A 24,479-nucleotide genomic window follows, 5' to 3' on the forward strand; every position below is an offset into this window, starting at 1 on the left:
GTTTCACAATAAGTTCATACATATTCATTCCGTGTGACATTTAGCACTAGTTCTTCTTTATCAAAAGAATTTCTAAGTCAAGAGCAAACCGACCTTGTAGTCTTTTCTGTTTTTCTTTCTCTGTCTCTTTACTGTCTCAGCATGCGAGTTCTTCCTTCAGCTTTAGCCTCACAAACTTTTCACTTCTCTTAGACACTTCACCTAATTCAAAATAGATCTTTACTCTGTCTCAATCAGTGACGACCCCCAAAGACTTGTGTGACCACCAAACCGAGTGGTGGCGCATGTGTGGTAAAGGTGGTAATGAAAGCTAAGATAGAGATATGACGAACCGAAAATGGGAGGAGATGGTATTGACACATGGCATATAAGGGGTGATTTTCACTTGGCAAGCTCGTACGTGAGGTTCCAAGGGTCCCGGAACCCTGCCCTCCGTACCCCGTGGTTATCTTTTGCTTATGCGCTATTATTGGAACCAAATTATCCCTTATTTAATTCGAATTATATTTTATGCAATTTATAGTTTTTTTATTTTAACTATTCATTTAAAATTGCTGCTACTTTTAATATTGTTTGGGTATTTTTATGATGGGATACTTGAGCAAACAACAAAATTCAATCTGCTATCATAAAAAAAAAACGCAGAGAGAACTTTTTGTGCTCTTTTCTTTTCATTTTTATAGTTTGATATCTACAATCCCCAGTTGATATTGACCCCCAGCACCTTCTAATGCAGTCTGAATATATACAAATATCAGGACCCCTCATGGCTGACAATCAATTGCACTTTATTCCCACCCCCTCTCAACCATTTCTTTTATCCAACCCCTGGCACTCCTATGGATCAAGAATGGTATGGCCAGACGGAGAAGGGCAGGGATTCTTCCCCTGTGCTCAGCACTGGTTGGGCAGCATTTCGAGTGCTGTGTCCAGTTCTGGGTCCCCCAATTTAGGAAGGACATGGAGGGGCTGGAGTGTTTCCCAGAAAAGGGCAACAAGGCTGGGGAGAGGAGAGGAAAGGGCAAACAGGGATGGGCTATTTGCCCTTTTCCAGGGCAGGAACAGGGGTGGGCAAAAGGAAGAAATTACTACCAGGGAAGAGTAAAAAAAGCAAAGGTGAAGCAGAGGAAATGCTCAGGGCAGTTTCAGGGTGGCTGACAGGCAGCCCTGGCTCTGAGCAAGAGCGTCCGCAGTGGGACAGGAAACTCCCAGCTGATGAGAACAAACTTTCTGGCTGACTGCAGAGGCCAGGACAAAGCTGAGTGGTTTCCCTGGTGTCCACCAGCCCTTGCAGGCCCCAGGGGCTGATGGCATTTGTGCTCCCTCAGGTTCATGTCCCCACACCAACAGCATGGGGGTGCTCCCCCTGCTGTGTGCAATGCAAACAGGGGCTGCTGACCAGTGCTGCCGTGTCTGTGCCTGCAAGGATGGGGCACCTGTGTGAGCTGGGGGAGAGGCCAGGGCTGCAGAGGGGGGATGTTATTGGCAGCTCCATGAGGACGCTCTGGGATGCTGCCCTGGGCTGTCCAGCTCACTGGGGATGGATCAGCCCCTGCTCTGCTGCTCCTTCCCGTCTGCCCCAGGGCCCTTGCAGCGCACCAGCCATGCTGTTTGCCCCCAGCCTGCCCACGGCCAGCCTGGGGCTGCTCACGGGGGTTTTCTGTGCTGGGCATTGGCCTGGCTGTGTTCTTGAGAGAGCCTGGGCAAGGAGCCTGGAGCCCCCAGGGCCTGGCCTGAGGCGTCAGCACTGCCCCAGCAGAGCCCATGGCCTGTCCCTGCTGCAGCCCTGGCACTGCCACCCCCAGGGCTGTGCCCGGCCCCGAGAGCACTCAGGCCCTACAGCAACACCAGGGCCACCAGGGCAGCGGGGCAGGGCCACAGCAGCAGCACCGGCAACAACAAGTGCTGCTGCTGCTGGGCACAGCTGCTGTGCCAGCACTGATCCGCCCCCAGCTCTGCACACAGACATTGCTGCTGCAGCTCCAGAGAAGGCAACAAAAGGGCATCTCTGCAGAAAACTCGGCTGGGAGGTCCTTTAGTTCATTTAAAGCCATCAAGAGTGCAGCCCTCATTGACACAGTCTGTGGCCACAAATCAAGGTGGAGAGAAACAAAATGGGAAATGGCAGAAAGAATGACATCTTTGTGGATAATATAAAAAAACTAAAGCAAACAAAACAAACTTCCACACTGAAGCCAATAAGAAGTATCAAAGATGATTTTATTATAGGTGATTTGCCGAAATTGGCCAGCAGTTTAATGTTTCTGAAACCATCCAGCCATCAGTCTCCTCACTGCAGCCTTGAGCTCCTGGTTCCTCAGGCTGTAGATGAGGGGGTTCAGGGCTGGAGGCACCACCGAGTACAGAACTGACAGGGCCAGATCCAGGGATGGGGAGGACATGGAGGGGGGCTTCAGGTGAGCAAACACAGCAGTGCTGAGGAACAGAGAGACCACAGCCAGGTGAGGGAGGCAGGTGGAAAAGGCTTTGTGCCGTCCCTGCTCTGAAGGAATCCTGAGCACGGCCCTGAAAATCTGCACATAGGAGAAAACAATGAACATAAAACAACCAAATACCAAACAGGAACTTATAGCAATGAGTCCCAGTTCTCTGAGGTGGGATTTGGAGCAGGAGAGCTTGAGGATCTGTGGGATTTCACAGAAGAACTGGCCCAGGGCATTGCCATGGCACAGGGGCAGGGAAAATGTATTGGCTGTATGCATGAGAGCATAGAGAAAGGCACTGGCCCAGGCAGCTGCTGCCATGTGGGCACAAGCTCTGCTGCCCAGGAGAGTCCCGTAGTGTAGGGCTTTGCAGATGGACACGTAACGGTCGTAGCACATGATGGTTAGCAGGGAAAGCTCTGCTGCAATGAAAAAGACAAAAAAAAATAGCTGGACCGCACATCCTGTGTAGGAGATGTTGCTGGTGTCCCAGAGGGAATTGTGCATGGCTTTGGGGACAGTGGTGCAGATGGTCCCCAGGTCAGTGAGGGCCAGGTTGAGCAGGAAGAAGAACATGGGCGTGTGCAGGTGGTGGCCGCAGGCGACGGCGCTGATGATGAGGCCGTTGCCCAGGATGGCAGCCAGGGAGATGCCCAGCAAGAGGCAGAAGTGCAGGAGCTGCAGCTGCCGCGTGTCTGCCAATGCCAGCAGGAGGAAGTAGCTGATGGAGCTGCTGTTGGACATTTGTGCTGTCTTGGCATGGGGATCTGTAAAAAAAGTAATCATGGAATAGTTGGATTTGGAGAGAATTTTAAATATCCCAGAACAGCCTGGGGGCACTTTCCCCCCACTGCCTGCCCAGGGCTCTGCTGCCTGGAGCTGTCCCTGCCAGCAGCTGCTTCCCTGTGCCCAGAGCTGAGCCCTGCCAGTGCTGCCAGAGCCCAGCCCAGCCCTGGGGCTCAGCTCTGCCCTACAGACCCCTCCCAGCTAAGACACTGGCCAGGGGCAGCTCTGGCTCTGCAGGCTCTGATCACAATGTCAGAGCAACCCTGAAGAGGCTGGAAAAGCAACACTGATCCTGCTTCTAAGAGGCCCTGTGCTGATCTCAATAACTGCCCAATTAATTCAGATATAAGGGAAATCCTGTTTTATTTTTTATTGCCTGAACTGAGAGAGGAATATCTATGTGCAATTTCACATCCAGGCAAACCAGAACAGGAGATTAAAAAAACCAGGATTTTCCCTTTTATGCATCCCCTGCCTCACTGTTCCCCCTGCATAATCTACTTGGAAATGTTCTGCAGGTAAATGGCACGCCGGAAGCAGTCCTGAACAATGCAGCATCCTCCCCACACAAAAGGAACACTTCCGAGCCTTACCAGCTGTCTCCTCCCATCCAGATCTTGTCCCCCAGTGCTGGGAGCAGCTGCCAGGGCTGGCTGAGAGCTGTCCCTGGCAGGCAGCAGAGTTCCTGCCCCAGCACAGCACCCTGGGCTGCAGGACCCTGCTCTGCAGGACAGCCCTGGGCACCCCTGGCTGATCTGCCCAAGCGACAATCAGAGAATGTACTCACAGGGTCTGTAGGCAGTGGGATGTTCCATCTTTAGGAGATGTCTCCAGGAGCTGCAGCTGCATTGTCCTGCAGCCAGAGGTTCCTGTGCCAAGGGCTGGCATTGATTGTGCCCCAGGCACTTCTCAGCCCCTTCCCAGCCCTGACTGATTGAAGCTCTCTGTGCCTCTCTGCTGTGCTTGGGCTGGCTGCAGGCAGTGCCTCAGCCCTGCTGGGCTGGCAGAAGAGCTGCTCATCCAGAGAAATGTGCTTTTGAAGCTCTTCTTGGTTACCAGGAGCTGCCTCTGTGCCAGGAGCCCAGCCCAGCTCAGCAGCACAGACACAGCACAAGGACATTAATGAGCCTCTGGGGCTTTGTGCTCAGGCCCTGAACATCAGTCCCTGAGAGGGAGCTAAAGAAACCTCTCCAGAACTTCCAGTCAGAATCCAACTCCAAAGTCTCTTGGACTTTTAATGGGTCCCACTGAGGGACACGACTGAGAAAGTGTCCCCAGGCCCCAGGCAGAGCAGAGAACTGGAGGCACTGATGGCAGCTGGGGACAAAGAGAAGCCAAGTCTTGGTGCCCTGGGGCACAGCAACAGGGTCTGTGCCACCAAGGGCTGGGAGGAGACACCTTGTCCTGAGGCCCTGGGGCGTCCTGGCACAGCCCCAGCCAGGCTGGGCACTGTCAGCCCCTTGTCCTGCCCTCAGCATCCCCCCCTAGCCCACATCCCAGTGGCCTCAAGGATCTGCTGGAAGGAGTCCCTGGGGAGCCTTGCTCAGAAATGGCCCTCAGGGCTCCTTAATGCTCCCTGCAGGGACTGCAGGTTTTTCAAAGGACTTTGGGTTTGGCTTTTGCCTTGGAGTCTCTGAGAGGTCTGTTCAATCTTGTCCTCCAATTCTCTGCTGTAATCAGTCCCTGGAGAGGCTTTGTCAGTAACAACACTCAGTGGAGCTCATTAATGCTTCAGGGTACTTTAGTTATTTTAAGGTACTTGGTGTTGCCCTTTTGATACAGACTCTGTGAGAGGTTTGTGTAATCATGGCCCCAATTATCTGCTTTAATGAGTCCCTTGAGAGCTTCGTACATACACTCAGTGGGGCTCATTAATGCTTTGAGATACTCAAGGTTTTTGAGGTACTTTGGATGTTCCTTTCCACTCTGAATATCTGAGAAGTGTTTTTTCCAATTCTGGCCTCCAATTCTCTCCTCCAAAGAGTCCATGAAGAGCCTGTGTTTGGGATGGACCTCAGTGGGACCCATTCATGGTTTGAAACACTTTGAGTTTTTTCTCTGACTTTGACTCCTGGAAAGGTTTGTGCAATCTAAGGCTCTGAGTTTCCAGGGCTCATCTCCAAATGCACCACAGGGCTCACTAGCATCAAGCAATACCTGACAAACCATGGCTCTGCCTTGATTTCTCTCGGCTCTGGAGCAATTCATTAGGTGGATTTCCTTTTACAGTTGTGGAGAAATATTTGAAACAGCTTCTAAGAAATATGTATTCCTATCTTAAAGAGTGTCTTTTATTGCTGTTCTTATTATACAAGAGCTGATTGCAACATTCGGTGATTTATATTGATCCAGGGTCTCTCCTAAGGAGGTCTGGCCAGGTCAGAAAAGTTGTACCTTGGAGCTGACCCAATGTGGACAACCTTGCCCCTCATTCCCCAACCCTGTGTGAGAAACAATTTTCACTTTCAAAAATATAAATGATTTACTAAGACCTTATCAAAATACAACAGAAGAAGCTTGATTTTCATATCTGTTAAAATATAACCAAAGACTGAATAAAGAAAAGAATACAGTGCTGGGACCAAAGAATTCAGTCACCATATGCTCATCTACAAAATGGATGCTCTGTCTTTTATACCTCTAGCCCCTCCCAAAGTCTTGTCAATCCACTCCTTCTTCACTGTCCAGTGGTGGAGATCACTGTCTTACACCTTGACTGGAGGTCAGGTGCTGCCATAGTAACAAGCCAACTCTCCCAAATGCCCTGACTACTGAGGCCATCCTGTGATAACAATGCAAGGGGAAGGATAACTATACATCTACAAAACTTCTCTTAACATATATTTAATATTCACCTGGTAATTGTAGGAGTCAACCATAGAATTACTCATTTATAACACTCCTTTTCTTTTTCTCTCAGTCATTTTGCTTGAACAATTAAGTAAAAAATTTTCTCTCTCTCTTGAATGAGTCATACCAGCATCTGTTGATGTGGGCAAGGACAGTGGGAGCAGGAGAAAAAAACCTCAGGTTTTCCTCAGACACACTTATTTGGAATGGACAAAAGGGCATCCCAGATGTCCAGTATGGCTTTGGCTGCCATCTACCGTGCCTATGTGGCTGCTACCCATAGTTGGTGTATCTTAGGGGTGAGTACAGAAGCCAACTTGTTCCTGCCCTCCAGTCCCTGTTGAATTAAAAGACAACTGAGGAATGATAGAGGTCTGGAATGGCCTTATGTCCCTACCTTATCATGCCTACGGGTTTGCTACTCACAGCAGGTCTATGGAGCCTTCTTGGTAGCAAACAAAGGGGCCAACTCGGTCTTGCTCTCCTTCCTTTGTCTTATTTTCTTGAAGAAGCTGTCCCATTACCTTTTACAGTCCCTTGTTTACTTCTCCTCAACAGATGCTGGTAATTGTCACCCATGAAAACAAAAAGACAGTTCTCGAGCTTGTGAGTGGAAGTTTGACTCTACTTTTTGGGCGTCTTGGTGTTTTACTGGTTGTCTTTCAGTCTCTGCTTGAGAGTCAATCTTGTTTCACCTGGCCTGGATGTTACAGTCCACTCTGTGGGTTCTTCCTCTGTGCCTTTGACTCTGTTGCCATGAGTCCATCCCTGCTCTGTAGTTCACATGGCCCATTCAGGTGAGCAGTACCTGAAAGGACCTTCCCACTGAGGAGTTAGAGGCTGATCTCTCCATGACTTAATCATCACCAAATCCCTAGGATTTATATTATGGATTCTGAAATCCAGATTGGTAGTTTGAGGAATTGTCCCTTTATGTCTTAGCCCTTCTAAGGTTTGTGCTATGGACATAACATATTTCTTGGCATTGGCCTCTCCTTCCTCATAGATGGCAACTTTCTGGGGTGAGGTCAGGAAAGGTAACCCAAACATTATTTCATAGGGTGACACCCCCAGATCTGACGGAGGTTGGGTTCTAATTCTTAATAAAGCCAAAGGGAGACATTTGATTAATGACATTTGGATTTCAGTCATTAGCTTAACTAGAGCTCTTTTAAGAGTTTCATTCATTCTGTCAACCTGACTGGAACTCTGTGGATGCCATGGAGTGTGTAATTCCCATTTTACTCCCAGGGCCTGAACAACTTTCTGCAATATCATCAATGTGAAATGAGTTTCCCTGGTCTGAATCAATCCTGTTTGCCATTCTATATCAGGGACTGATTGATTCTAGAAGTGTTTTACTCACAACATTGGCAATGGCTTTCACAGTGGGTATCACCTCTACCCAACGAGCCATCTGTTCTACTATCACTGGCAAAAACTTCCACTGTTGTACATGGGGAAGCTCAGTAAAGTCTACTTGGATGTTTTGGAAGGGATGTAAGGCTAGTTCTCGCCTCGTCCTGGGGGTTTTCCTCATAATTTTGTTATTTACTTTTTGACATATCACATACCATTCACTTACTTGCTTAGCTATTCTGAAAATTCCTTTGCATCCCCAATCCCTTAGAAATTGATCACTTAGCACTTGTGTACCCCAATGCGTTGTTCCATGTATGCCTTCTAGCATTTTCTTTGCAGAGGGTTTATTCAACATTGGCCTCCCATCTGCTAATCTCCACTTCCCTTTGTTATCTTTCTTGGCTCCCATTTTGAGGAGTTCTTCCTTTTATGTCCCACTGAACATCAGGACTTTTTGTATTTTTCTCAGGGGTGTTAGTATTATAATTAGTTTTTCTGTCTCTGATTCAGTTGCATTTTTAGCTTCTAAATTGACTAAATTGTTCCCTTGCTCCCCTTTTTGATGTCCTTTAACATAAACCACCATTACTTCCTCTGGTAATTGTAAGGTTTCTAACTCTTCTAAAAGAAATTTTTTGTGAAACAGTCCCTTTCCCTTTGAATTGAATAGCCCCCTCTCTTCCCAAATTTTTCCAAAGGTATGCACTATGCCAAAAGTGTATTTTGAGTCTGTATATATTGTTCTCCATTTCCAGAGCTCACTTTAGGGCATATAACTCCCATGCTTGGGCTGATCAGTTGGAAGGTAACTTTTTCTTCTCTATGGCCATCAACCCTTCATGGCCTATAGCACACCCTGATACCCTGTGCCCCTTTATTACCTGTGAAGATCCATTGATGTACAATCGTTTTCCACCTTGGAGTTGTTGATCTGTTAGGTCCTGTCTCATTTTAGTTTGATAGTTTATAACCTCTAGGCAATTATGTATTAGTTCCTCATCTGGTTCTCCATACAAAAACTGGGAAGGGTTGAGTTGGTTACTCAATATTAGCTCTAAACCATTTTGTATTAAGATGGCTTCATAATTTAGCACTCAGGAATCAGTGAGCCATTTCTCAGCCTTTTGATTTAGGATACTCCTCACTGAGTTTGGGATATATATCTTCAATTTTCCGCAGAAGGTATTTTTTTGCTTTCTGATATGAGTAGGGCAGTCACTGCCACAGCCTGAATGCAGGTTGGCCACCTGCAGTTGACAAGGTCTAGTAATTTTGATAAATTGGCCACTGGTTTCCTGGATCCTCTCCAGTCCTGGGCTAACACTCCATGTGCTACCCATTTTTCTATATCAACAAACAATAGAAGGGTTTGTCTAAGGCAGGAAGACTCAGTGCTGATGCACTGACTAATTTTTTGCTTTAAAGCTTCAAACTTTTTTTGATCTTCCCATCTAATCTCTTCTTCAACTAACTTTTCTTACAAGAACTGGATGGCCTGTATCCTTCAATCCATAGCCTACAATATCCCAACAGGCCTAAAAACTTTCTGATTTCTCTCTTAGTTTTTGGCCATGGGTGTGACACTATCCTTGTAATTCTCTCAGGGTTCAGCCACCAGCTCCCTTGACAAATCATATGTCCTAGGAATTTTACTTCCCACTCTACAAATTGGAATTTACCTTTTGATACCCAAAGTCCTTGGTTCCCCAGAAAATTTACAACACTATGGTGGATTCCCAAACTTCTTTTTCTTCCTGTCCTGGGAGAAGCAAATAATTTACATATTTGATGAGCTTTATCTCAGGTTTAATGGAAAAGAGTTGTAGTACTTCTCCTAGGGCTTGACCAAAGAGATTTGGGGAGTTGGAAAACCCTTGGGGTAACCTAGTCCACCAAAGCTGTTGCTTCCTCCCAGAACTGGGGACATCGCGTTCAAAGGTAAATATATCCCACTTTCCCCTACCAGTGGAAAAAAAAGCATCTTTTAGGTCTATCACACTAAACCACTGGTGGGGGGAATGTTACTTAGTAGTGTGGAGGGATTAGGCACTACTGGGTACTTATTCACCGCTCTTTTGTTCACTTCTCTCAAATCTTGGACAAGCCTGTAAGTCCCATCTGACTTTACTGGTAATATGGGTGTATTATGGAGGGATATACATGGTTCTAAGGTCCTGTCCTCAAGCAGGTCCTGGATCACCAGCTATAGTCCTCGTCTCCCTTCCAGGGAGAGCAAGTATTGTCGTGCTCGAACTGGATGGTTCTCATTAACTATTTTTATTACTATAGGTTTGATGTTTAAGTTACCTCACTTCTTCCATTTTGCCCACACCATCTCATGAATTTTCCCCTTATTTTATTCCCTTAATTGGAGAAGCTTAATTACCATTTTCCCCTTCTTTGGGAGCACTTCAATGTCAAACTGCACCCATAAATCCTGTCAGAATAAATTTCACCCTGCTTCTGAAACTAACAGAACATCCCCAATTTCTATTCTTTTTTTGTTCCTTCAAACTTTATTTGCATTATAACTGAGACTTTGAATCCTTCCCCTTGTCAAGGATTGAAAAGACGGGTGTCTGCTAAGGAAGACAGGAGCTGCCCCAAAATGGAAAATGTAAACCCCCCTCCTTCTGAGAGGGCTTAATTTCAAAATGATAACAATTCCTTCTGAATTGTTATCATTTTGAAATTAAGGGGGCTTTCCGGCACAGATAAGGGAGAAGGAGTAACAGTTCTTTACCAGAAAAAAGCAAATCAAAACAAAACAAAACAATGCAGTAATACAAAAGACTGACAAGAGTCAGAATACGACCTGAAACCCTGTGGGTCAGGGTGGTGGTAGTAGTCCTATTAAATGGTGGCTGCAGTCCTCCTGGAGTGGCAGGTGTGGTTCTATTGAGGCAGTGATCCTGTAAAAGGCTGTAGTCTTCCTCTGAAGATCCTATGGTGGTGTAGGTGGGCTGGTCTTCCTCTGGAAATCCAGTGGGAAAGGGCTGCTCCTCTGGGAATCCAGTGGAAAAGGCTGTCTCTGGTGTCCCAAAATCTCAGATTATAGCCAGGAAGGAATATTTGGCTCCTCCCTCTGGGTGGAGCATCTCACAATGGGATGATGTAATTTTGATCAGTCACACAGTGACACTCAATGGCCCATTAACAGCAGATGTCTTCCCAGAAGGAGGATTGGTTGTGGAAGAGACAAAGAAAAACTGCCCAATTAATAACTGGCTCACCTCTAATAGATGGGAATAGAACACACATATTACCTTGCAGTCTAGGACATTATCCATGCCTTATTCTATTTCCATCTGCATCACAATGAAACCTTACATATTGTTCTCACTTAAGACTAGGTTTCCTTGTGGTACACAATGGCTTTTTCCATCTTTCTGCATTACCCACCAAGTGTAACCAGGTCCTTGAGCAAAAACAATTCCATGTATGGGTTTGTCTTTGCCTGAGGCAGGATTAATCGAAACAGTCTTTCCTAAAATACCTTTCATGTGTACAACAGGGACTTTGTCTCCATCCACTGTGTGCAAAGGCTCAGACTGGGCAGGACTGGGCAGGACCAGCTCGATTGATGGACCCTCTGGTGTTGAACATCCAGGTGGCTTTTGCTAAGTTCATTTCCCAATTTCTGAAGATTCCCCGGCCCAGCGCCTTCATGGTAATCTTAAGTAGTCCATTGCACTGTTCAACTTTCCCGGCAGCAGGTGCATGATAAGGGGTATGATATATCTGATGCTGAATTTTGCCCCAAAAGGTGAGAATAACTGCTTAAGAGACTCAGCTTAAGTCAAATAAGCAGGAGGTATTTTATTGCGACGCGTCGGAGAAATCACAAAATGGATTTCTAAGTTTCCCGTAACAAAAGCAAGCCTTTTATACAGTTTTGAATATAGGATTACATGAGATCATATACATAATCATATCTTTGCATGAATATTCATATGGGGCGTGGTGTAGGCGGAGCATGGGCGGGGACACCTCTTTTGAGGATCATCTTGGTGGTCGTTCCGGTTGCCTTCATCATGGGCTAGGGTCTCGTGATGAGTCTTCCTCCTTAAACTTTTGAACTTCTTTCCTAATTTGGCCAATTCCCGGTGTACTTGGCTTGGTTTCTATGGCTTGGCAAAGTTCTTAGGGTCAGTTTGACATTGTTGGCTCTGAACATGCTTAGCCCATCAATTCCCCTATCCCTATCTCTTTCCTGCCATTGTGTTCCATGCTTTAACTGATTAATTGCTCTATGTGTTTCCTAAATGCTATGCTTTCTTCAAATGCCTCACATTCTATGTTTTAACCCATTATTTCTTGAAGGCTATCTGTTTTGGGGCTTCATATCCATTCAATACCATGTTCTCTGGCCCAGGTGTTGATAAGGCTGTTCTTGAAATGGGTCCCCTTGTCCAACTCAATTCTCTCAGGGGTTCCATGTCTTCACAGGACTTGCTTTTCCAGGCCCAGGATGTTGTTCCGGGCTGTAGGGTAGGTCTCCAACCATCCAGTGGTAGCTTACACCATGGTCAGCACGTAGCGCTTGCCCTGGTGTGTCTGGGGCAGCGTGATGGAGTCAGTCTGCCAGGCCTCCCCGTACTTGTACTTGGACCACCACCCACCATACCACAGGGGCTTCACTCCCTTGGCCTGTTTGATGGCAGCACACTTCTCACAGTCATGGATAACCTGAGAAATACTGTCCATGGTTAAATCCACCCCTCAGTCTTGTGGCCACTTATAGGTGGCATCTCTGCCCTGATGGCCTGAGGCATCATGGGCCCATCAAGCTATGAATAACTCTCCCTTGTGTTCCCAATCTAGGTCTATCTTGGACACCTCTATCTTTGCTGTCTGATCTACCTGCTCATTGTTTTGGTGCTCCTCATTAGCTCTACTCTTGGGGACATGGGCATCTACATGGCAGACCTTCACAGGTAGCCTCCCTACCCTGGTAGCAATGTCTTTCCACTCATCAGCAGTCCAAATTGGTTTTCCTCTATGCTGCCAGTTGGCCTCTTTCCACCTCTCCAGCCATCCCCACAGAGTGTTGGCTACCATCCATGAATCAGTGTAGAGGCAGAGCTTTGGCCACTTCTCTCTTTCAGCAATGTCCAGGGCCAGTTGAACGGCTTTGAGTTCAGCAAGTTGGCTTGATCCACCTTCTCCTTCAGTGGCCTCTGCAACCTGTCATGTGGGGCTCCATATGGCTGCTTTCCACTTCCGGTTCATCCCTACGATGTCACAGGAACCATCAGTGAAAAGAGCATAGCGTGTTTGCTCTGGGGGCAGTTGGTTATAGGGAGGGGCCTCTTCAGCATGTGACACTGGTTCTTGTTCTTCATCTGTGACACCAAAATTCTCACCTTCAGGCCAATTTGTAATTACCTCCAAAATCCCATTGTGATTCAGTTTACCTATACGGGCACGCTGAGTGATAAGAGCAATCCACTTGCTCCATGTGGCACTCTTGGCATGGTGAATGTAAGGAACTTTGCCTTTGAACACCCACCCCAGCACCGGTAGTTGGGGTGCCAGGAGGAATTGTGTTTCTGTACCAACACCTCTGAGACGGCTTGGACTCCTTCATAGGCAGCCAAGATTTCCTTCTCTGTTGGAGTGTAGTTGGCTTTGGACCCTCTGTAGCTTTGACTTCAAAATCCCAGTGGTCGGCCCCGAGTCTCCCCAAGCACCTTCTGCCAAAGGCTCCAGGACATGCCATGGTTCCTGGCTGCAGAGTAGAGCACGTTCTTCACCTCTGATCCTGTCCTGATTGGGCCAAGGGCTACTGCATGAGTGATCTCCTGCTTGATCTGGACAAAGGCTTGTTGCTGCTCAGGGCCCCAGTGGAAAGTGTTCTTTTTACAGTTGACCAGGTAAAGAGGGCTCACGATCTGACTGTACTCGGGAATGTGCATCCTCCAAAAACCTATGGCACCTAGGAAAGCTTGTGTTTCCTTCTTGATGGTCAATGGAGACATCGCAGTGATGTTGTTGATGATCTCCGTGGGAATCTGACACCGTCCATCTTGCCACTTCACTCCTAGGAACTGAATCTCACAAGCTGGTCCCTTTACTTTGCTATTTTTAATGGCGAAACCAGCTCCCAGGAGGATTTGGATGATTTTCTTTCCTTTCTCAAACACTTCTGCAGCTCTGTTCCCCCACATAATGATGTCATCAATATATTGCAGATGTTCTGGACCCTCACCCTTTTCCAGTGCAATCTGGATCAGTCCATGGCAGATGGTGGGGCTGTGCTTCCACCCCTGGGGCAGTCGATTCCAGGTGTACTGCATGCCCCTCCAGGCGAAAGCCAACTGAGGCCTGCATTCTGCTGCCAGAGGAATGGAGAAAAATGCACTGGCAATGTCTATAGTGGCATACCACTTCGCTGCCTTGGACTCAAGCTCGTACTGGAGCTCTAATATGTCTGGCACAGCAGCGCTCAGTGGTGGAGTCACTTCATTCAATGCACAGTAGTCCACAGTCAATCTCCATTCTCTGCCAGACTTGTGCACAGGCCAAGTGGGGCTGTTGAAGGGTGAGTGGGTCTTGCTGACGACCCCTTGGCTCTCCAGCTCTCAGATAACTTTGTGGATGGGGATCATGGCATCTCGATTTGTCCGGTACTGTCAGCAGTGCACTGTTGAGGTGGCAATTGGCACTCGTTGCTCTTCCACCCTCAGAAGCCCTACTGCAGATGGGCCTTCTGATAGTCCAGGCAAAGTGTTCAACTGCTTGATGTTTTCTGCCTCCACAGCAGCTATGCCAAAAGCCCACCTGAGTTCCTTTGGGTCTTTGTAAATCCATTCCAGAGGAAGTCTATGCCCAGAATATACAGGGCCTCTGGGCCAGTCACAATAGGATGCTTCTGCCACTCATTTCCAGTCAGGCTCACATCAGCTTCCACCAAAGTGAAATGTTAGGATCTCCGTCACACCAGCAATAGAAACAGATTCTGTCCCCACATATCTCAATGGGATTAACGTACATTGAGCACCAGTATCAACCAAAGCTTTGTATTCTTGTAGTTCGGATGTGCCAGGCAAACGAATCCACACAGTCCAGAAAACACGGTTTTCCCTAGCCTCTATGTGGCTAGAGGCAGGGCCCCTCTGAGCCTGGTTATCCTTTCCCTGGGCATATATCTTGGATTTTCCTTCAAGGGGATCGGACATGTCATCATCATCATCATACCTTGCAGTTCGGCTATGGGCAACTGGTGCTGCTTTCCTTCTGGTAGAACTCCCTCTCTGAGCCCTGTCTTCCTTCAATTCATGCACCTGTCGTGCCAGAACAGCAGTAGGTTTTCCCTCCTATCTCCTCATGTTCTCCCCACAACCACTCAGGTAGAACCACAGCTCAGCTCGTGTGGTGTACCTTCTCTCGCCATCTGGGGAATGTCTGCCTTGGATACCAGAACCTCTGATCTGTACTGCTGAAATTTGGAGAAGGTCTTGTTTAATCTCCTCTCTGAGCTTCTTATGATTCTCCTCTATCTTGTCCTCACGTATTTCTGCACACGTATTTCTACTGCTGCAATTCTGGCATGTGTTGGGCCATGTACAGCATCTGCATATGCTCAGAGATTCCTTGCCATGTCAAGCACAGTCTCATCCCTCTCATCCCGCTTCATTATGGCTAAGGCAGAAGCATATTCATGTGGCCCAAGTCGCACAAGTTTTCGCCATATCACAGACGTGCATGGAACTAAGTCAGGGTTCTTAGCTGTCACGTCATCTGAGAAGATAATCTCTGCCACTGCCATTTCTCTCAGGTGTTGGATCCCTTGCTCTATGTTCTTCCATGGGATTTGTTGCATATAGAGATCATCTTCACACAGGTATCTTTGTGCAACACTTTCCAAGACCCATGCTCAGAAGGCTGAGTGGGTTAGCCCCCCTCATCATTTCTTGGTCAATGACAGGATCCTGTGGCAGGGATCCCAAATGCCTCGCTTCAGTGCCACCCAGAATTGTAGCCTCACCTTCAGCATCCCAGAGCCAAACTAACCAACTAATTATGGATTCATCAGGTTGTCGAGTGTAATCCTTCTGTAAGCTACAAAGGTCCTTCAGGGAAAAGGACTCAATATTTGCGTCTGATCTTGCACCTGCTGCTGTGGCTCCTGATTTTATGTCAGGAGGCATTGAGGTTCCTTCTCCTGTATCATCATCATTATCATCCTGGTTGATTAGTCTTGTCCGTGCATTTCCCACTTCTAATACTGGTAGCAACAGCCATTGTTTCAGCTGCTGGCTTAGCCTCACTGGTCTGGCTGCTGGCTTTGAGCCTGGGGTATTAGCTGCTGCCTGAATGATGGGTATAGCTGATTTATCTCTCTGCCCCCCTGCCTCTTTCTGCTGCCCTAGGGTATCTAACAGAGTGTGATACGCATACGCCAGGGCCCAGCTCACTGCAATGATCTTTTTCTCCTTAGGCTCATCCTGGTACTTCTCTTTCAGATATTTCCCCACCTCACCTGGTGAATTTGTTCATGGAGAAAGTCCCAGACTATAGGGTCAGAGAATTCCTTCAGGATCTGCCCCATATCCTCCCATTTCCCACACCAGTCAGGATTTTCCACACCTGGGTCTATTCCTGGATCAGGGATCTCATCAGCCCGTCTAGAAATCTCAGCCCTCATTCTAGAGAAGATGCAGACTGTATAGAGGAAGGTTACCAGATCGAATACCAGAAAGATGGTGTCTTTAATATTCAGGGGAAACTGAACATTCTTCAGTAGTGATGCGAACAATTCATAAGCGAAGAAGGAATCAAAGGCTAAAAAGCCTCATCCCCTGCTCCTCCTCTTACAAACTGGGTGCATAACTATAGCCATGAACCATCCATACCTGGAGCAGACCCCAGCATGTTTATAAACTTCTTGCAAATCATTGCCACCAAGCCCAGCAGGATAGCTATTCTGGTCACTGCTCCTCTGCTGTAAAAACTATGTATTAGGGACAATACTAAAGCTATTTCTGGATAAGAAAATAAACCTAGGGACCATAGAGGTATGAAGATCTCAAAATCCTTAGGGACCAGAAATGCATGCAAGCCTTCACCACAAGAGACATTATAAATTCAGAAAGCATGGCTATTAACTGCTTTATACCAACACAGAGTAATGGCAACCAAAATGCACTCAAAACAGGGTTTTTTCCACTCTCTCTTGAGCCCCATGTTGGCCACCAAATTTTGTCCTGGTCTCGGGCAAATTTGGGAGAGAATCTCCAAAGGGGTCCCTCCAGTAAGCAAACCCACACAGCCCCTCCCCCCAACCTGTTTGGGAAGAATTCCTCGGAAAGAAGGGGAAAGAACCTGTTTATTTAACAGGCACAGCAACCCCCAGCACACAAAATGAACAATACCGGATGACACCACTCTGGAAAAAGATGACAAATTCAGAAAGTCTCTCTTGGGGGTGGTCGCTCTGTTATCAGTCCCTCCGGTGCTGGGGCAGCTGCTGCAAGCCATAAGGTGCAAACTCTCAATGTTTCCAGGTCCCAGTCTGGAGCAGGTTCAAGATGGTCGAGAAAAGGAGAGAAGAAACAGTCCAGGAAAAATTTGGACTGTTTAGCTAAACTAACTAATGAGCAGAAGCAAAAAGCAAGCAGAAGCAGAGCGAAGCAGAAGCAAGGTCAAGAGCAAGTGAAAAGCAAAAGCAAAAAAGCAAAAGTAGCCCTCTGTGTTCCACCAGGCTGATAAGAAAAACCCAAACAAAACTTTCACCATTCAGAGACAGCCAAAGGCATAGAACATAATATCCAACATAAACAGAACACATGAATGGGGATACAAGCATCATAACGTCACCCTAGGACATCATCCCACAAAAGACCACCCCTGTACCCCCGTCCTAGTGGTCAAGGGGCACCTCTGAGCCTGCCTACTTCATTCCACTTCTTAAACCTAAGTCCTGCCTGGGTTTGGGGCTCAGCACCCCGGTTCCGGCACCCGTCATCAGAGCTGCAACCCTTTTTCCTCCCCCATCGGCACCCTTAGACTTCCCAAAAATAAAGCCTGTTGGAATTTCACCAGAGCCTCCCAAGACCTCTCTGTTTGGCTGTGTCGGCTTGAAACATCCGGGGCTGTGAGGGAGCGTGACCCTGGCTGGATCCTTCCACTGCTACAGACGCTGAGGAGAGGGCCTGCCGGCACCCACCAAGTTTTGGGGCCCCGGCAGCTAGCTGGACCCCAAAAACCCACAGATGGACTCTCTTTCTCCAGCTGCTCTCAACCATAACTTTTCAAATAACAATTCCAGCTGTTCCCCTCTTAGAAGACCCCCCAGAGCCTCATCCAAAGACTGTGCCAATCTATGAAGGCTTCACGCTTGAATACTTGGAATGAGCACGGCCAACTTGATGATGCCTAAATCACCGTCTTTAAAACTCGAATACAAGATGGCATCACATGTACTTGGAGGGAGATGAAGCCATTCCTTGACTGCCTTTTGAATCAACAGGTCAAGGGAATTGAGAAGGCCCACATTCACCTCAGTATGGTCAGCCAGATATACCAGTCTCTGGAGGGTTTAAGTCCTGAGTATATTGACCCTCTGAAGAGATTTGAGGGGTGAACTCCCAATATGATGGAGCCAGTCCAGAAGTTTCTCTGATAAACCCGAATCTGCAAAGCCAGTCCAGGGGTCAATACATCTGCCAAGACATTTTTCTGAGCTCCCTGGGTCAATCATATTAAGGGGGGAACAATTTATCTTCCATGGGGGACAGTCATTGATAGTATATGAGACCCTTGTTGGCTTGATGCAAAAGCGATGACATTTTTCCCCCTGAGTCTGGAGACCAGTAAGTTCACAGAAGGTCTCCAAAATTTTGATATTGCAACACATGCCATCCCAGGAATCACTCAGGAGAACTAAATCATCTGCCAACACCATGGCTGTTATTTTATGTTGGAACCCCTGACCCTCACTTTCAAGCTTGCATAGAAGGGGGTCCATCACCAGATTGAACAGCAAAGGTGATATAGGGTCACCTTGTTGGACACCAGAGCAAATGTAAATGGGATCTCTCCTCTCCTTTTCAATGGAACTGTACGTTTTGATATTTCAATATATTTCCCTAACCAGCTGAAGCACATGGGGATCAACCCTTCTCTGGATCAGACCCTCAAGTACATGCTGGTGACCAGCAATGTCAAAGGCCTTGGTGATGTCCATGAACACCACCCCCAGATGTCAATGCTCCTGCTTTGTGTTCTTAACCACAAGTTGTAACAACTTGGGGTTCTCGACACAACCCGATGCGCAAATAAAGCCTCATTGCCAGGGGTTAATGGGACGTGCTCTGGTCAGCCTCGCCGTAGCAATCCTTGAAAACAGCCTAATCACCATAGAACCAATAGTGATAGGCCTCCAGTTATTGGTATCACCAAGTCTATCCAAGTCAGAACACTTGGGTATCAAGACTGTTCGGCAGTCCCACAACGCATCTGGGATAGTACCAGTAACAAGCCAGAGATTGAATATCTTAGTCAACAGGGAAAACTTAAGGTCTTTTTTTAATAAGATGACCCAAAGTAATCCCATCTGGCCCAGGAGCGGAGGTTTTACATATCTCGCTCACGTTTTTCTCAATCTCTTTTTCAGTAATCAGGGCCCCAAATATGGTGTTATCAGCCTCCGCATGCAGAGAAAAATTCACCAGGCTACCAAATTCAACAGCTGTATCCCATCTCAACTTAAAGTGTGCATGGACAACGCCAGATGGCATTGCAAGGCTTCTTTGCTGTCCAGAATAATATGCACCAGACGCCCCCTATGCAACTTGTACAACATCTGAAATCGAAGAAATTTCCCTCTCTTAATCGCTCTCTTTCGCATCCAGTTCATTGTTGCTTTGGATGCACCCCAACCACGGGATGTCTGCCTTTTCCAGCCCCTGGCTGTTTTCATATTCTGGCCAGGCCCACCCAGGGCACCACGACACTCTTTGAAAACATCGTTCACCACCCCTTGCAGATGTTGCCCTAAAATTTTCATGAAGGCTTCCCAATAGCTGGTGAATCTGCAAGCTGATAATCCCGTTTGGATGGCATAATGGTACTGGAGCTTCAATTGCCCCTCCTTTGGTGATTTAGCAGACTTGGGACGATGTTCAATCACCATCTCACCTTCTGGCCCAGCCTGACCTTTCGTGGAAGGATCTCTGCCCAGAAGGTGCCTTCTATCACTGATCTGCTTTGCCCTTTTAGATGGAATATGCCTTGCAATAAGTTGGTTAATATTCTGACTACTGGCAAACTTCTCTACCAATTGTACCAGGAGACCCTCCTCCTCATCAGTCCATACCCTTTTGTGGGCCCCTCTGGCTGATGACTCTTTGGGATGGGAGGCAACAATCCATTCCAAATTCCTCACAAGGGGATGTATTATCCTCTTGTGCTGGCCCAGGCCGATCGTGGTGGCAAAACCACATTGGCATACCTCACAGACCCAGTTGCCAGTTGGAGCCACACACAGCATCCCTTTACAACATGGGGCGTGACAGGCAATACTGTGGTACTTAAAATTTTGTTTACCACATTTAGAGGACCTAAAGATGACCTTCTTTTGCCCCTGGGTCCTCTTTAGATTGTCAATCAGCCCCAACATCCTAGTCAACCAGGTCGCACAAGGACAGGATGGCTTTCTCTCAGGGATGGACATGACAGGAGTTCTTATCGTTGCTCCGTCACCACTGGTCCTGGGAAGAGCCTCAGGTGTTCTTGGCTCTTCTGTGCCTCCATCTGAACACTCAGAATCCTCTTGAGCCAACCCCAATGGGGAGATCTCATAAGGCTCACGGAATTTTGCCAAGCCCTCCCATGCGACTCCAAGATGTATTCCACAACCCCTTGTAATTGTGGAGTTAACAAAGTCCAAACATACCAGATTAAATCCCTCTTCCATGGGCACAGAGGGTATATAGATGGAATCTTGGCATGTTTGACGCTTAGATCTAGTGGGTCAGTCTGAGTGGCAGTCAATACATATCGCAAAGCCAATGATTGCACCATCATGTCAAAGAGACAACAAAAAGAGTGAGGGTAGAAGTAGTTAGCAGCTGACCCTCTCCCAGACTGCCAGCTGTGTCCAACACTAGCCTGCGGACAAGGCTTTAGGCAGCAGCAAAATGACTGTGCCAACTTTTTGTTTCAGCAGTTTGTGAAATTATTATTGGGTGGTGAGTCCAACAACAGGGAGGGCAGATTTTTGCTGTCTCCCACACTGGTACAGAAGTCAATTCTGTTACCACAAGGGTATCCGGTGGGGCTACAAGGAGGCGTGACTTGCGCAGCCATGCCCAGTTAGTAACTATGCCCTCTCTTAAGAGAGTCAGAGTTACTCCCGCTGTTTACCTGCGATTCATTGAGTTTCTTCACTTTGACATTCAAAGCACTGGGCAGAAATCACATCGCGTCAACACCTGCCTTGGGCCTTCGCGATGCATTGTTTTAATCAAACAGTCAGATTCCTCTGGTCCACACCACTTCTAAGCTGGCTGTTAGGCACTGGCCGAGGCGGGGTGCTGGCCTGGAGAACGCCCCGGGGACCCTCGCCAGCATGAACTGCTTGGCCGGTGCCGGCTGCAGCCACACACACGCTGGCTGCCCACCACATACATCCAACTGCCCCCAGAGGAAACGTGCTACGCTATTTTGGAAAGCAGCCGTATGGAGCCCCACATGACAGGTTGCAGAGGCCACTGAAGGAGAAGGTGGATCAAGCCAACTTGCTGAACTCAAAGCCGTTCAACTGGCCCTGGACATTGCTGAAAGAGAGAAGTGGCCAAAGCTCTGCCTCTACACTGATTCATGGATGGTAGCCAACACTCTGTGGGGATGGCTGGAGAGGTGGAAAGAGGCCAACTGGCAGCATAGAGGAAAACCAATTTGGACTGCTGATGAGTGGAAAGACATTGCTACCAGGGTAGGGAGGCTACCTGTGAAGGTCTGCCATGTAGATGCCCATGTCCCCAAGAGTAGGGCCAATGAGGAGCACCAAAACAATGAGCAGGTAGATCAGACAGCAAAGATAGAGGTGTCCAAGATAGACCTAGATTGGGAACACAAGGGAGAGTTATTCATAGCTTGATGGGCCCATGATGCCTCAGGCCATCAGGGCAGAGATGCCACCTATAAGTGGGCACGAGACCGAGGGATGGATTTAACCATGGACAGTATTTCTCAGGTTATCCATGACTGTGAGAAGTGTGCTGCCATCAAACAGGCCAAGGGAGTGAAGCCCCTGTGGTATGGTGGGTGGTGGTCCAAGTACAAGTATGGGGAGGCCTGGCAGATTGACTACATCACACTGCCCCAGACACGCCAGGGCAAGCGCTATGTGCTGACCATGGTGGAAGCCACCACTGGATGGTTGGAAACCTACCCTGTGTCTTGTGCTACAGCCCGGAACAACATCCTGGGCCTGGAAAAGCAAGTCCTGTGAAGACATGGAACCCCTGAGAGGACTGAGTAATACAATGGGACTCATTTCAAGAACAGCCTTATGAACACCTGGGCCAGAGAACATGGCATTGAGTGGGTGTACCATATTCCCTACCATGCACCAGCGGCAGGCAAAGTGGAGAGGTACAATGGACTGTTAAAAACCACATTGAAAGCATTAGGTGGAGGATCTTTCAAAAACTGGGAGCAGCATCTGGCAAAAGCCACCCGGTTAGTTAACACCCAAGGCTCTACTAAGCGAGTGGGCCCTGCCCAATCTGAGCCTTTGCAGAGAGTAGATGGAGATCAACCTGGTCACCTTTTATGACCAGGTAACCCGCCTAGTGGATGCAGGGAAGTTTGTAGATGTTGTTTATTTGGATTTCAGCAAGGCCTTTTACACTGTCTCCCACAGCATACTCCTAGACAAGCTGGCAGCCCGTGGTTTGAACAGGAGCACTCTTTGCTGGGTTAGGAACTGGTTGCATGGCTGGGCCCAGAGAGTGGTGGTGAATGGTGCTGCATCCAGCTGGCGACCAGCCACCAGTGGTGTCCCTCAGGGGTCTGTGCTGGGGCCAGTACTGTTTATATTTTTATTGATGATATGGATGAGGGTTTAGAGTCTTTCATTAGCAAATTTGCAGATGACATTAAGCTGGGAGCATGCATCAATCTGTTAGAGGGACAGAGGGCTTTGCAGAGGGACTTTGAACGGTTGGATGGATGGGCAGAATCTAATGGGATGAAGTTCAATAAGTCCAAGTGCCGAGTCCTGCACTTTGACCACAATAACCCCCTGCAACGTTATAGGCTGGGGATGGTGTGGCTGGACAGTGCTCAGGTGGAAAGGGACCTGGGGGTGCTGGTTGACAGCCGGCTGAACATGAGCCAGCAGTGTGCCCAGGTGGCCAGGAAGGCCAATGGCATCCTGGCCAGCATCAGGAATAGTCTGGCCAGTAGGAGTAGGGAGGTCATTCTTCCCCTGTATGTGGCACTGGTGAGGCCACACCTTGAGTATTGCATCCAGTTCTGGCCCCTCACTTTAGGAGGCACGTTGAGTTGCTTGAGCGTGTCCAAAGGAGAGCAACGAGGCTGGTGAGGGGCTTGGAGCACAAGCCGTATGAAGAATGGCTGAGGGAGCTGGGGTTGTTCAGCCTGGAGAAAAGGAGACTCAAAGGTGACTTTATCACTCTCTTCAACTTCCTCAAGGGTGGCTGTGGTGAGCTGGGGGTCGGTCTCTTTCTCCGGGCAACAACAGGCAGAACAAGAGGACACAGTCTCAAGTTGTGCCAAGGGAGATACAGGCTAGAATGAAGGAGGAAGTTTTTAACAGAACAAGTGGTGAAATACTGGAATCATCTACCCAGGGAGGTAGTAGAGTTACCATCCCTTGATGTGTTTAAAAAAAGACTGGATGTGGATCTTGGTGCCATGATCTAGTTGAGGTGTTAGAACAGGGGTTGGACTCGATTATCTTAGAGGTGTCTTCCAATCTATAAATTCTGTGATTCTGTGATTCTGCAGATAGCTTCGATAATAGAGGATTGTTTAGCTTAGAATAGAGTATTGTTAATTTAGGGAAGTTCCGAGGTATCTTTTAAGTAGAAATGAAAGAATTGTCATTATAAGAATTAAGCTGTGAGAGGAAAAGCTGGGCTGCAGCCCAACTGGAGCCTGCAGGCACTCCAAGCTGTCAGCCTGAACAGGCCACCTGCAGGGCAGCAGGATGAAGATGGAGAAGTGGCGAGGGGATACTTTGTTTCAGCCCGAATGCCAACAAAAGTCTAAAATATCCAGAGTGTTGTGAGACTCCCTTCCTTGCCAGGCTGTAGCTAAGTGGACAGTCCCTTTCAGAGGCCCAAAGAACAGAGGGAGGTAAGCAACTTTGCTTACCTGAAATGTGGAATGCCCATGGGCAGCTGCGAGACTTGCGGATAATGAACGCCAGGAGATGAGCTCCCATTCAGGACAACACTAGGATGCAGATGTGCAGTCCTTTCTGGGCCTCTTGTCTTGAAGGTGTCAGGGTGATCAGCAGCAATCACCATTTTGTTCCCACCCTCCTCTCACTATGTCACCTATGGGATGGAATGGCATTCTCACAGCAGCATCTGGCCCTTCCTCCCTGCTTCTCTTTTCCCCCCTTTTCAGCCCAGAGCCCTAGGGACCATCTGGGCCAGCCTCATCCCCCACGGATGTGTGCAACCACCAGGGCCTCCTGCAGAGCCCCATTCCCACTCTGCTGCCTCCTTGGCCTTTTCCCACATCTGTGCCAGCCTGCTGTTGCCAGCTGTTGGGCACACACACACACACACACACACACACACAGCATACCACACCTGTCAGGGAGCAATTTGATGCAGGAGCCCCTGCTAACCATGGCTCAACAGCCCAGCACTTTTCCCACCCAGCTGTGGCTCCATTTGGACTCCATCTGCTGGGATACCCACTGTGAGGGACTGCTCAGGGCCTGGATGCTCCTCGAATGGTGTCCACATGCCCGATTTCCACGCCTCCCCATTCCTCCTACCCCTAAGGCTGCCTCAGCCTTCTAAACACAATTTTTCTTACTCTAAT

General features: G+C 48.1%; 1 protein-coding gene across 1 annotated transcript; it reads right to left on the reverse strand.

Annotated features, from left to right (window-relative positions):
- Positions 1-804: 804 nt before the first annotated feature.
- LOC134413690 (olfactory receptor 14J1-like) lies at positions 805-23,865 on the reverse strand. Its single transcript, XM_063147733.1, has 3 exons — positions 23,796-23,865; positions 2,346-2,809; positions 805-837 (listed from the first exon to the last, which is right to left on the reverse strand). The coding sequence occupies exons 1-3, from the start codon at positions 23,863-23,865 to the stop codon at positions 805-807; spliced, it is 567 nt and encodes a 188-aa protein (XP_063003803.1).
- Between the last annotated feature and the right edge of the window lie 614 nt (positions 23,866-24,479).

This window comes from Melospiza melodia, unplaced genomic scaffold (assembly GCF_035770615.1).
Source record: "Melospiza melodia melodia isolate bMelMel2 unplaced genomic scaffold, bMelMel2.pri scaffold_48, whole genome shotgun sequence".
Lineage (NCBI taxonomy): Eukaryota > Metazoa > Chordata > Aves > Passeriformes > Passerellidae > Melospiza > Melospiza melodia.